This window comes from Mus caroli, unplaced genomic scaffold (assembly GCF_978045245.1).
Source record: "Mus caroli unplaced genomic scaffold, Mus_caroli_1 scaffold_8, whole genome shotgun sequence".
Classification (NCBI taxonomy): Eukaryota; Metazoa; Chordata; class Mammalia; order Rodentia; family Muridae; genus Mus; species Mus caroli.
Genome location: NW_028227263.1, coordinates 39,250,049 through 39,264,450, shown reverse-complemented (window position 1 = coordinate 39,264,450; position 14,402 = coordinate 39,250,049). Strand labels below are relative to the sequence as shown.

Sequence of the window (14,402 nt, the reverse complement as noted above, 5' to 3'; positions counted from 1 at the left end):
AAGCAACTTGTGGCGGGAAGAGTTTTTCTCATTTCCATATAACAGTTCATCATTAAAGCAGGGAGGAGAGGGCCGGAGCCTGGAGACAGCTGATGCAGAGGCCACAGGGGGAATGCTTCTTACTGACTTGGCTCAACATGGCTTGCTCTTTTTACTTTCCTTTCTTTCTTTCATTCATTCTTTTTTTCACTTTTTTTTAAATGTTATTTTCAAGAGATGCAAGAACTCTGTACAGTATCCAGTTGAAGGCAGTCAAAAGGTTGTCAACTGCCACCAAAGCTGCAGAGAGAAATGGCAACAGGAACTGAATTTTGTCTCCATCTATGGTTGTAGGTACACATGAGCATTTTTAGGCTGTGACCTTTGTCAGGACTCCATTGGTGTCTGTGGGCTCCTGTCCCCACAGGGACCACTAACAGATAAACCTTTCATGCTGCCAATAACCAGTCTTTCCCATCTTCCAAGTGCTTCATTTACTGAAGAAACAGTGCTTATGTCCCAAACCTGAAGCCCTTCTTTCTGTCCTCCAAAGTCATAAGCAAATGGCAAGTCAGGACAGCATGAAGAACAAAAGAACTCCCATTTTCATGTCTCTAGAATGAATGAGACTTGTCCTATCTCCTAAGATGTCCCAGATCTTCACAAATTTGTCTGCTGAAGCATTACAAGGCAGCCTTTGATCTGACTGCTCAGATCAAGACCAGAGATTTCATCATTGTGTGCATTAAGTGTAAGAAAACAGCTTATCTTAACATGCATCCAGATTATATACAAAGCCATCATCTGTATTAGCCAAGAAATGACACGGTATGAAGTGATTCCAGGTCACTCTCTCGATCTGCCCACTGAACCACCATAGGCGGTTGTTCTGGCTAGTATCTCTGCAGTCATACAGAGCCACTGATTTGTCATAGGGTCCAGAAATCAGTGTCTGTGCTTCAAATGGATGAAACTGCAGAGTTTGAACCTTGTCTGTATGTTCAGTAAGCCTGGTTGCTGGCTTCCCCACAGACAGATCCCAGGGAATTACAGTGCTATCTGCTGATGTACTTGCCAGCACATTTCTGACTGTCTTACTCCAGGAAACATCAAGGACAGCATCAATATGTTCTTCTGCTGAGGAACTATTCTTCCTTCCTTCCTCTTTTAGAAAGCTTGCTTCCCATTGTGAAGACTGGCTCTATAGAGTCCACAATATCCAGGTCCCACACTTCAGCAACAGGGGTCATGTTTCCCACAGCAATGTAATTTCCAGTAGGCATATCTGGGCTAGGATCAAAATTCAGCTATTCCACACTCAGAGGGTATGCAGACAGGAGTATGTCAGGTGGACATAGACTCCTCTTCTTGATTGTAAATGTGTACCTCTACACATTTATTGCACTGCTTTTGTTCAGCATGGCCACAAACAATAAGGTTATTAGTCAGCTTAATCTAGAAATCTTCCTGCTCATGTTCCATGTCTTCCAGGGTGACATATGGATCCTGATCACTACTACCATACACCGTAAAACCCAATAGAGATTCGCCAATGGTCTCAGTATCTGGGTTGTCCTCTTCATCATAATTATCTAAGTCTTACTTGGCCAGCTCATCTAGCATACAGTCATCTTGTGGATCCCCATCCTGGGCCTGGGCACTCTGCATGCCATCTTCGGAAGGACTGCTTGCCGCCTCTTCCTCACTACCACCTCCTCCTTGTAATTTTCCTTTTGCTTCAGCAATGAGACATTCCACTTCCTCTTTACTTAGCTCTGCCTTGTCTGGCATCTCTTTGGCCACGCTGCAGTGGACCCAGGCCATGCAGGTCACTTGGCAGCTGGAATTCATGATCTTTGGCTTGAACTCGGTGCAAGCTGGGGAGCTGGTCACTGGGAAAGACTATTCTGAGCTCTGTGATTTCATATCTCCTTCCATCCTGTTGTGTCTGGAAGACACTATTTTCTGGATTTATTCATCACCTCTGGCTCTTATAATCTTTCCACCTCTTCTTCCACATATATCTTGGTACTTACTGGTCTCATCTTCATTTGGCTTTCAAGGAAAACACAGGATAATTCTCTTATGGTAGTGAAACTTTCTATTGTCATGCCAACTTTGTTGCCAATCCTCACATGTTATTCCTTGCTCCCCGACATTCCGTACAGGATACCATTTTCTGTTTTCTGGAGCCCCACCAAGACAGTGACCCTCAATCGGTCTTTCCATGTCAGGCCACTCTTTCAGGTGCCACCTGTAGCCCACCAGTGGCCACGGGTTACTAGGTTCCTGAAAAGAAAGCCCTTTGCTATCCCCATTCCAAAAAGCTTCATCTTTCTTTCTAGTAGAGCCCGTGACCACCAGCCCAGGTTATGGCACCATCCACAATGGGCTGGGCACTCCTGCATTAATTACTCAAAATGTACTATATCTAGATCTTACGGAGACATTTTCTTGATTGAGGATGTGGGTGAGGGAAGTAAGACATTAAATTATCTATCACAGGACTAAAGATTCACAAGCCTTGATTTCCCACAGCCCTGATTTAGTTCATACCTGTACTCTAACTTATTCTATTAGAATGGCATCCATATGTGTGCTGAGTGCTGCCAATGTCAAAGTCACTTGTGTCTTTAAATGTAGATTTATATACACTCCATACTAGGATCAATGAAAAGGAATATTGGGGTGACTCTCCATAGAAGTGAGCATTTTAAGTAACCTCTAAGTAGGTTGAGAATCAGTGATTTAGGTAGATGAAGGAATAAAATTCTTCAATGAGTACTCTGTGGCCTCCTGTTACAAAAGGGGAGCTTAATTTTGAAAGGGCATAAGGCTATTGGAGATAAAAATATTCATTAGATAAAATGGCACAGTAGTTATCTGTGAAAGATTGTTAGGAGCTATTAAGTAAAGCTGTAGAACAAACCATTCTAGAACTGTGTGTGGTGGGGGTGGAAAAACTAGTGACTTGGAGCCAGGCATGGTGGTGCATGCTTTTAATACTCAGCACTTGGAAGGAAGAGGCATGTCAATCTCTGGATTCAAGTTGAGCCCGATGTACAAAGTGAGTTCCAGGGCAGCAGGAGTTACGATCCTGACTCAATAAAATAATTCATGACATGGCAAATGAGCATTCAGCAAAGGCTCACCCAAGCAGTTTCCTCTCCATGGTATCATGTGTGGCTTGGTGGTGGTATTGAGTGGGAATGCTCGGGATGCTACTTAGAAAGATGGCTGGAAACCCAATATGAAAATCCTATGAGGCATCTATGTCTGTGAATTGGAACAGTTTAAGCTCTGCCCTGGGAGTGCTGCCAAAGCTCAGTGTGGATGAGGTGGTAGTGAGTAGCTACAGGGAGAGAACTTAGAAGAAAGGCTACTTGTGAGAGTGAAGGGGGGTTAAGGGTGGGGAGAGGGTGACTAAGAGCAGGGTGGGATGGGTTGAGACCTGAGGGGCAGGACCTGTGTGGAGGAGGTGAGTGCACTGGAAACAGTGCTAGCCTTGAGCAAATGGCAGAAGCCCAGAGCAAGTCTGCAGAGGGAGAGGCACATACTGCTTCAGACAGGAGCACAGCACTGATGGATTTGCTCTAGCCCTAGCCTTGAGTCTCTAGACTCAGAATGGAGCAGAGCAGCCAGCCCCAGCCAGATTTCCATTGCCACCCAGCAGGACCCTGGACAGCACTGTTGCAGTCTCCTTCAGTTTTAAAGGTCAACTTGCCACTTAAGAGTGATTCCAAGCTTTTTTTTTTTTTTTTTTTTTACACATATTTTGGCTAAACACTAACCTCCAAATAACAAAACAACCCAATCAAATAAATGGGATATAGAACTAAACCGAATTCACAACAGAGGAATCTTGACTGGCCGAGAAACACTTAAAGAATTGTTCAAGGTCCTTAGTGATCAGGGAAATGCAAATCTAAAGTACCTGAGATGCCACCTTCCACCAATCAGAATGGCTAAGATCAAAGACTCAGGTGACAGCACATACTGGCAAGGATGTGGAGAAAGAACACCTCCATTGCTAGTGGGACTGAAAACTGGTACAACCACTCTGAGAACCTCCAGATTGAATTCCAGAAAGTTGGAAATAGATCTACCTGAAGACCCAGCTTAGGCAATACAACTCTTGGGCATATGCCCAAAAGATGCCCCACCATACCACAGGGGCATGTGCTCCATTATGTTTATAGTGGCCTTACCAGTTATAGCCAGAAGCTGGAAACAACCCAGATGTCCTACAAGGGAAGAATGGATACAGAAAATGTGGTTCATTTACACAGTGGAATACTATTCAGCTATTAAGAATCATGTGTTTTGCAGGCAAATAGATGGAACTAGAAAATACCATGCTGAGTGAGGTAACTCAGACCCAAAAGAACATGTATGGTATGTGCTCACTAATAAATGTATATTAGCAAAAAAAAAAAAAAAAAGGCACAGAATACCTAGGATGCAATCCACAAAACTCAAGAAGGTTAACAAGCCAAAGGGCCCAGGTGAGGATGCTTCAGTCCCACTTGGGAAGGAAAAGAAAGCAATCATGGAAAGCAGAGGGAGGGAGGGACCTGGGTCCCAAGGGGAGGAGGAGGGGGAAAGGGGAACATAATTAGGCATTGGGGGCAGGGACAGGAGACAAGCCCTGAGGGTTGGCAGAATGAATGGAAATATGCTACCTTGGGTGGTAGGAGGTGGGGGGGGGGTGCTCTAGAATGTACCAGAGACCTGGGAGATGAGAGACTCTCAGGACTGAAAAGGAGGGACCTTAGATGAAATGCCCAACAGTGGGGAGAAGGAACTCGAGTCTACCTCTAGTAGAAAGATAGGGCATCAAGTGGAGGGATGGGGTTGTCATCCCAAAGTCAAAACTCTGACCCAGAATTAGTCCTGTCTAAAAAGTGCAAAGACAAAAATGGAAAAGAGACTGATGGAAAGGAGGTCCAGTGACCAGGCCAAAGTAGAATCCATCTCAAGGAAAGGCACCAATGACCTGGCACTATTACTATGCTATTGGATGCTATGGTGTTCCTACAGACAGGAGCCTGGTATGGCAACCCTCTGAGAGCCCCAACATGCAGCTGAAAGAGTCAGATGCAGATACTTACACTCAACAATGGACAGATGCCACACACCCCTATGGTTGAATTAGGAAAAGGCTGGAAGAAGCTGAGGACGGTGACCCCATAGGAAGACCAGCAGTCTCAACTAACCTGGACCCCTAAGATCTCTGAGCCACCAAACAGGCAGCATACAATAGCTGATCTGAGGCCCACAACACGTAGACAGCAGAGGACTGCCTGATCCAGCCTCAGTGAGAGATGTGCATAACCTTTTAGAGACTTGAGGACCAGGCAGTAGGGAGGGATTGTGGGGTGGGGTAGGGTTTGGGAGGGGTGGGACATCCTCTTGGAGACAGAGGAAGAATGGGATGAGGAAATTTGGGAGGGCAGACCCGGAGTGGGCTAACGACTGGATTGTAAAAAATTTAAGAAATTTTAAAAATTAACAAGTCTGAAGCCACCATTAATAGGCCTAAACAGTCTCCAGAATAGGAAAAGATCTTCAACAACCCTATATCTGATAGGCTAATAAAGAATTCAAGAAGCTAGACACCAACAAGCCAAATAACCCAATTATTCTCAATAAAAGACTCTCTAATTGCTGAGAAACACATAAATGTTCAACATCTTTACTCATAAGGAAAATATAAGTTAAAACAACTCTTGAGATTCCACCTTACACCTATTAGAATGGCTAAGATCAATAACTCAAGTGGTAGAACATGTTGACAAAGATGTGGAGCAAGGGGAACACTTCTTTATTCCTGGTGAGAGTGAAAACTTGTACAACCACTCTAGAAATCAATTTGGCAGCATCTCAGAAAATTGGGAAAAGTTCTACCTCAAGACCCACCTATACTCTTCTAGACATATACCCAACATATGCTCCATCATCCCACAAGGATACTTGCTCAGCTATGTTCATAGCAGTTTTATTCATAATAGCCAGCAACTGTAAACCACCCAATGTCCCTCAACTGATAAATAAAGAAAATATGGTTCATTTACACAATGGAGTACTACTTGGCTATTAATAACATCATGAAATTTGCAGACAAGTGGTTGGAACTAGAAAATACCCTGAGTGAGGTAATCCAGACCCAAAAGGACATGCATGGTAGTACTCTCTTATAGTGGATATTAGCCATAAAGTAAAAGATACTCATACTACAATCCATAGGCCCAACGAAGCTAAATAACAAGGTGAACCCAAGGGATGATGCTTGAAGCTCTCAAAATGGGAAATAAAATGATCCCTGCAGGTGGATGGAGGGAAAGAACTGGGAGAGGGGATGAGGCGGGGAAAGGGGATCAGGTATAGGGAGAGCTAGGGACAAAGGCCTGGTCTAGTTAACAGAATTGGGGGGTACTCCAGGGAGTCAATGATAGAGTTTCTCCCTGAGACTCCTAGGAATCAAAGATATGGAGTCTGAAGTGGCCACCTCCTGTTGCCAGGCAGGACTCCTAGTGAAGGAATAAAGTCATCAACCCACCTACAAAAACTTTGACTTAAAATGTGTCCTGTGTACAAGATGTACAGGGACAAAGATAGAGCAGAAACTGAGGGAATGGCTAACCAATGATTGGCCCAACTTGAGACCCATCCCATGGGCAAGAACAAATCCATGACACTATTAATGATACTCCGCTAGGCTTGTAGACAGGAGCCTAGCATAACTGTCTTTTGAGAGGCTCCACCCAGAAGCTGACTGGAAAAGATAAAGAGACTCACGGCCAAACATGAAAGCTTAGGTAGTCTTGTGGAAGAGTTAAGGGAAGGAATGAGGGACCTGGAGTGGATCAGCACTCCACAAGAATACCAACAGAGTCAACTAACTTGGACATTGTGGGGCCCCCAGAGAATGAATCACTAACCAAAGAGCACATATGGGCTGGACCTAGGACCCCCCCATAGCAAATATGCAGCTTGGTCTTCATGGAGGTCCCCCAACAACTGGAGCAGGGGATGGCTCTGATGCCTGCCTGTGGATCCTGTTCCCCTTACTGGACTGCCTTGTCTGAACTCAATTGGAGAGGATGTGCCTAGTCCTGCACTGACTTGTTGTACCAGGCTCAGGTGGTTCCTGGGATGTGGGGCTTCCCCTTCTCACGGGAGAATGGGGGAATGAGGGAGAGGCTTGCGAGGGGAGGATTGGGAAGGAGGAACTGTGATCAAGATATAAAATGTATAAATTAATGGGGTACAGGGAGAGGTCTGAAGCCGCGTCCCTAGAAGCAGACAGACTTGATATTTCAACATTGAATAAGTATTATTGACTGATAAAACACAAATGTGAACTAAGAGAAATATTTAGAGTTTTATTCCATATTGTTTGAGTAATTAGTGTGCAGTAGTCAAATGTATTAAAGTAAAATGGAGTTGCCAGAGGCTGGGGGTATCAAGAGTCAGAAGTTGTTTGACAGACTTTCATTTTGTCAGGTAGAGTTCTCAAAAGTACACACAATGTGGGTGTACTTAACACAACTGGACTTTATACCTAAAATGGGTAAGAAGGTAAACTGTGTGGTAGGCATTTTCTGGCTTTCAGAGTTAAATTTTAAGCATAGGAAGTGCTGCTTTCTTCATCGTCAGTGAACTTGGGGCACAGAGAGAGCCATAATGCTCTCATGTCTAGAAGGCTGGACCAGAACTCAGTCCCAGAAGGAACTGGAAGCAGCAGTTCCCAGTCCACAGGAAAGGGGTGGAGTTTTAACTGTCCTGGGGATTTCAACCCAAGGAGGGCCTGCAGGTTATTCCTTGTATTCCCCAACTATCCCTGTCAGGATACCACCTGCACATAGAAACCCCCACTTTTTTTCTAATTTTAAGGGAGGACAATGACTCTTTCTTGAAATGTCTCTGTTCTTTGATAATGAATACATCTCTTTCCTCATCGGAGCTTCTGTGCTCTCAAGTTTCCTGAGGTTTCATCTTAGGATGCTAGGGTTAGTGTGGCTGGTCAGATAATCTGTAGCCATTCCAGTCTGCCAGTTCACATTTGGCCCTGTGGGTGGTCTCCAGATCGCGTGTCTTCCTTTCTGGTTTCATGTCATCTTTTGATGGAATCTCTTGCTGCACACCTCTTTCAGGGTGTTAGGATGGTACAGGATTTCTCCACCCTAGATCCTAACAGGAAATAATGTTAGCATCTAACCTATGCTTTACAGCAGCTCTTCCCATCTCACTGAAGGGGCCAGGCATCCCACTGAGACATTGCAGACACCAAGTGAGTTAACATCTAAGGGTATTGATGTTAAGGTTATCATGCCACACTCATTCTGCATAGAAATCGTAGAACTTGGCCGCCAGCTACTACTGTAAACCTCACCCCAACCTTAAGGAGTATAAATAAGAAGAGGCTCCCTCTTCTGACACAGGGGCCTGATTCTCTTCAGAGACTCTGCCATGATGTCCATCTCTGGCACTGGGCCTGAAAGAGCATCTCTGTGCATTATTGTAATGTGGGATCCAAGCATGTTCCTTGTTTGAAGAAATGCAATTTGAAAGTCCTCATTGATACAATGTCATCTATTCTAGTTCTTTATTAGCACTCTTAGCATTTGCATCCATTATGGGGTAAGGAAAGCCCTGTTCACTCAGTGTATCTTTCTGTCAAGACAAGTTGGTAGAGGTCAGGAATATAGTTCAGTGGTAGAGGGCTTTCTGAGCATGCTCTAGAATCTAGATTCAACCTTAAACACCAGTGAAATAAGTAAAATAAGGGGAAAAAACACTTCTGGTCCAAATCAGTCCTATCTACCAGCTATGTTCTGCAACTCTACAGGGAATATGGCACCTGTCTCTTCTACTCCCAGGACTGTCTTTCATACTGGTGTGTATCTCAGCAATACAGGATGAAATGATATAGCTTTCTCCATTTTTTTGTATTACTAAATTGTGATAGGTCAAGACAAACCTGAGGCCATTTCAGGTTTAACTAGAATTTGATCTCCCTGATGGAGAATTCAGTGGAAAATTATCCAACTCTATTCTAGGAACTTGAATTCGTGATACTCCAGCTAACTTATCTTAGCTTCTGTTAAACTGCCTGCTTGCACAAATCTCCTCTGGAAACAGCAGAGTGAGATACCACAATGTGGTTTTTGTCTTTAAAAAGCCTTTTGCTCTAAATGTTCAGGATTATACTTAGGTCCTAAATAACCTGAGTATAGTCCTGGCCATTTGGAATAAAGACTTCTAATTGGCTATAAACTGTGTCTATGTGGTCATCTCTATTGGGCTCCCTATAACATAATCCCTCAACTCCTTTGGGTCAGTTCAGAAATCAGATGGACAAATGTATAGTTATATCCATTGGTAAATTCCAGCCACCTTCTAAAAGCTTCAGTTTTGCCTTTTTTTTTTCTCCTTTGAGTTAAGGTTGTCCATACTGGTTTCAGATTGCCAGTGTCAAGCAATTTTCCAGCCTCTACCTCCCAAGTAGAGACTACAGGTCTATACAACTGTACCTTATTCCCAAGTTAGTTCCTTTTATGAACATCAATATGTTCTATTTTAATGCTAGAGTTTTCCAAAATTCCCATAGTGATGTTCATATAGGTGTCCCCTTAAAGTCCAGGTTTTCATTATCCCTCTCCTTAACCATATAGCCAGGCTAGCTATAGTGTCATGATGTCACTAACAACCCACACATTAGAGCTTTTACCATTGTCAAAATTCTTCTATGACTGCTAGAAAAACAGCATTTTATTTAGACTCCCTGTCTTAGGGTTTAATTGCTATGATGAAACACTATTGCCACAACAACTCTTATAAAGGAAAGCATTTAATTGGGGCTCACTAATAGTTCAGAAGTTTAGTCCATTGTTAGCATGGCAGGAAGCATGGTAGCAGGTAGGCAGATATGCTGGAGTTTTACGCCTGTAGGGGCAGTCTGCAGGAAGAGAGAGTGTGAGCCACTGTGTCTGGCTGGAGTTTCAAAATCTCAAAGCTCACCCCCAGAAACACAGTTCCTCCAACAAGCTCACACCTCACAATATTACCACTCCCAATAATCTATGGGGACCATTTTCATTCAAACCACCACACAAACACCCAGAGCTCTTTTGCTCTCTTTAAACACAGTGGTGGTTTTCCAAGCAGGAAAAACACTAGCCTTAGAACTCCTAAACATAACTATATAACTCTTTACTGGTCAATTGAGTTCTGTGTCCAAGACACTATCAATATAAATCTAGCATAATTTCACACTATTCCAAAATTAATTCTAAGGGGAAAGTAAGCCTTAATAAATAAGTATTATTCTTTCAGCTCCAAATTTCTACTGCAGCACATTAATGGTGTGTGTGTGTGTGTGTGTGTGTGTGTGTGTGTGTGTGTGTGTGTGTGTGTATCCCTGGTCCCTTCCTCCTCCTCAGGAGCACAAAAGTTCTTATGTTCTTATCACTGGGTTGGTTAAGTGATCAAATCTCACACAAAAGTTATCTAGGTCCCCACCATCATTTACATGATTTATTTACACATCATTTACTGTGAAGAGGCACAATAACCAAGGCAATTTATAGAAGAAAGCATTTTACTGGGATTTGATTACAGCTTCCAAAGGTTAGTTCATTATCATCATGGTGAAGAGTGTGGTGGCAGGCAGGTATGCATGGCACTAGAGTAGTAAGTGACAGTTACATTCTGATCCTTGTCGAAGATGGGGGGGGGGGCGGATGACAGAGAGAGAAAGACACTGGGCCTGGCATGGGTTTTTGAAACCTTAAAGCCCACACCCAGTGACCCAACTGTTCCAAGATCACACCTCCCAATCCTTCTCAAACGTTCCACTCCCTGGTGAGTAAGCATTCAACTGTGACTCTATAGAGCCATTCTCATTCAAATCACCACATCATCCTTGGGCACCAAGTATACCCTAGAAATAACAAAAGGCATTCTTTCCCAGAAATGCTAAGGGTTTTAGGAAGCCCTATACCAAGAAGCCTAATCAAAGACTGTGTTATATGTCTGTAGCTTGTATGAAGGTGTTAACAGTGCAAAATAGAATTAAATGGAACCCAAATGTATTTTGGGGTCAGGTTTCCAAAATTATTTGGTTAGGAAGGAGGCACTCTCCAGAGTGATAGATGTTCCAATGTTCACCAAAGAAAGGGAGAAAGGATGTGAAAGAACTATATAAGAAATATTTTAAAAATATCACACAAGCCACATAGATGATAAATCACAAAATATGCTGGGTGAATCAGCAAAATCACAAGAGTTCATTGTGATTACAGAAGTAAATTTATATAAAGCCAAAGAACAGGAAAATTCCATCTGTGGTAGATGAGAAAATAATGAGCCCAATTGTGAGAAAGCAGGCACTGTTCTGTTGGAAATACAATGGGAGAGTTCCAGCGAGGGGACTGGTAGGCATCTTGATGTGTGTGGGTAATGGTTACATGGATACACACACCCGTGAAAGATTAAGCATCAAACTAAGCACATTTATAAACTTAGAGAACATTAGAGAAAATGGAATAAGAAACTTCTTCCACAGCTGAGGAAAAATATGAAAAACCATTTTATAAGAGAAGTTTTAAAAAGGAGGAGAAATAGACAAGATAATCATGGTTAGGATTAAACCTTACAAACTGGCAGGAAGAAATGTGAAAACCATTTTCGTGTATACATATGAGACCAAACGGACAAAGGTTTAAGTAAATAATAATAACAACAATAATAATAAATCCATCTATTCCACTATTGATTCACCTTTCAACACCTTCTTCCCTTCAGGGGAGAAAATAAACCCCCGCATATCTCATGACTAAGCTTTATATACAAACTCCATTCTAAATCTTTTAAACGACTCCTAATCTCATATTCCAGGGGGTTGTTTGTTTGTTTTAAACTCGTGTGGGTAACTAGGTTTGGAATGCCTTGGGATTCTTCTCATTAAGAGCAATGGAACTTTATTTCTTCTTCCCCTAACGGCTTTTGAATTCAGCCACGCTTCTGGGACAGGGCCGAAGCCAGGGCGGGCTGAGTGAGCCGGGAGAGCCCACCGAAGCCACAAACCAGTTTCCGCCTCCCCGAGACACTCGCTTGAGGTGCGGACCTGCCGACCAATCACAGGCAGGAGTCGCCCGTGGCTCAGGGGCCGCCGGGCCCTGCCTTCCGCCCTCCCGCCTACGCACAGCGCCCCTCGACCGGTAGGAGGCGGTCTGGACCAGCGGAGGAGCTCAGTGTCGCGCCATCTCTCTGCTCTTCACCACCTCAATCGCCGCTGCTGCCGTCGCTGCTGCCGACATGGTTGAAGCCGACCGTCCAGGAAAGCTCTTCATCGGCGGTCTCAACCTCGAGACCGACGAGAAGGGCCTCGAAGCCGCTTTTGGCAAGTATGGCCGCATCATCGAGGTGCTCCTGATGAAGGACCGGGAAACCTCCAAGTCCAGAGGCTTCGCCTTCGTCACCTTCGAGAACCCCGCGGACGCCAAGGCCGCAGCCCGAGACATGAACGGCAAGTCCCTGGATGGTAAGGCCATCAAAGTGGCCCAAGCCACCAAGCCGGTGTTCGAGAGCGGCCGGCGCGGGCCCCCTCCTCCCCGAAGCCGCGGCCGCCCGAGGGGCCTGCGCGGGACCCGTGGCGGCGGCCCGAGGCGCCCTCCCTCCCGGGGCGGGTCAGTCGACGAAGGCGGCTACACGGGGGATTTCGACCTGCGGCCTTCGCGGGCCCCCATGCCACTGAAGCGCGGGCCGCCGCCGCGCCGCGCCGGGCCTCCGCCCAAGAGAGCAGCGCCGTCGGGCCCCGCGCGCAGCGGCGCGGGGATTCGCGGGCGGGCGGCGGGCTCCCGGGGACGAGACGGCTACGGGGGCCCGCCGCGCCGGGAGCTTCCACCGCCGCGCCGGGACCCGTACCTGGGCCCGCGCGACGAGGGCTACTCGCCCCGGGAGAGCTATTCGAGCCGCGACTACCCGAGCACCCGGGACCCGCGCGACTTCGCGCCCTCGCCCCGCGACTACACCTACCGCGACTATGGCCACTCGAGCGCGCGAGACGAATGCCCTTCCCGGGGCTACTGCGAGCGCGACGGCTACGGCGGCCGCGAGCGCGACTACGAGCATCCTAGCGGAGGCTCCTACCGCGACCCCTTCGACAGCTACGGGGACCCGCGCGGCGCCGGCCCTGCCCGAGGTCCACCGCCATCTTACGGCGGGGGCCGCTATGACGAGTACCGAGGCTGCTCGCCCGACGGCTACAGCGGCCGCGATAGCTACCGCAGCGAGCGCTACTCGAGTGGCCGTGAGCGCGTGGGTAGGCCGGAGCGCGGGCTGCCGCCGTCTGTAGAACGAAACTGCCCGGCGCCGCGGGATTCCTACAGCCGCTCGGGCCGCCGGGCGCCCCCGAGGGGCGGAGGCCGCGTGGGAAGCCGCCTGGAGCGAGGGGGAGGCCGGAGCAGGTACTGAGCCCGCTGGCCTCAGGACTGGCAATCGAAGTCAAGAACAAGAAGAATCAGTTTCCTGGTAACTCATCCAAGGACTAGTCCTAAGAAGAGTTGTTTTTCTTATTTTTACCGTTTTAAGATTTTTTCCCCCCTTGTTAACTTCCTCTGCATTTTTATGCATTTGAGAGGCAAAAAAAAAAAAAAAAGTTAAAACTCGTTTAATTTCATTTTGGAATTGTTAACGTTTCAACAAGCTCCTGTTAAAAGTATGACTTGAACCTGCTGCGTAGTAGTCTTCCTTCTCGTTCAAAATAGTTCCCGTAAAGGCTTCTTCCCTTCCAAATTTGCCTGATAAATGAGGCAAACGGTCTAAGGTCTTTGCACAGAAATCTTGCCCACCTAAAGCGGAAAAAGGATCGTGCCCCTCAGACCAAACTGGGGATTGGGGAGAAAGAGTTGGGGGGAATTGGTGTTTGCTACTCCATTTCAAAGTGTCTTTCAAACTGAATCCGTTTCCAGTACTAAAAACCAACCAAACAGCAACCAAACCCACTTAGACCAGACGCTGTGTAAAGAAGGTGCCATTCAATCTATGAGTCAAAAGCAAGTGGATGCTGGCTATTTAACTTTTTTTGACTGTTTTGCCGATTTTGCTTTTTCTTTGGAGATCTGCAGAATCTCCTGTCTCTTCCTTCCCCAAGATAGCATTTACATGATTGGAACATCGATGGAATACTAAATTTAAAATTTGACCAACCAGCCACAAAGCTGAAAAACAAAACAACCCAAAATTACCTATTGATAGCATTTATTTTTACCATTAATAAGTTATTAAGAAATGTGCCATGGTGGATTTGGGAATCATAGTGACTTCCATTCCTAACTCCGATATAGATCCTGGTTCAGGTGGAGAAAATTGGGCTTCTTCCCCCTGGGTAAAGCTCAGGAACAAAGGTCAGAGAATCC

At 45.7% G+C, this 14,402-nt stretch overlaps 1 protein-coding gene and 1 pseudogene across 1 annotated transcript; one reads left to right on the top strand and one right to left on the bottom strand.

Moving 5' to 3' along the window:
• Positions 1 to 366: 366 nt before the first annotated feature.
• LOC110297209 (periodic tryptophan protein 1 homolog pseudogene) lies at positions 367 to 1,830 on the bottom strand (annotated as a pseudogene).
• A 10,172-nt stretch (positions 1,831 to 12,002) lies between these two features.
• Rbmxl2 (RBMX like 2) lies at positions 12,003 to 13,713 on the top strand. The gene has a single exon (XM_021168052.1). It carries the CDS (start codon positions 12,301 to 12,303, stop codon positions 13,456 to 13,458), a length of 1,158 nt encoding a protein of 385 aa, XP_021023711.1. The 5' UTR covers positions 12,003 to 12,300; the 3' UTR covers positions 13,459 to 13,713.
• Positions 13,714 to 14,402: the final 689 nt, after the last annotated feature.

Bases quoted from the DNA above. Each gene is read 5' to 3' on its own strand.
- Rbmxl2 (XM_021168052.1), top strand. From the start codon at position 12,301: ATGGTTGAAGCCGACCGTCCAGGAAAGCTCTTCATCGGCGGTCTCAAC.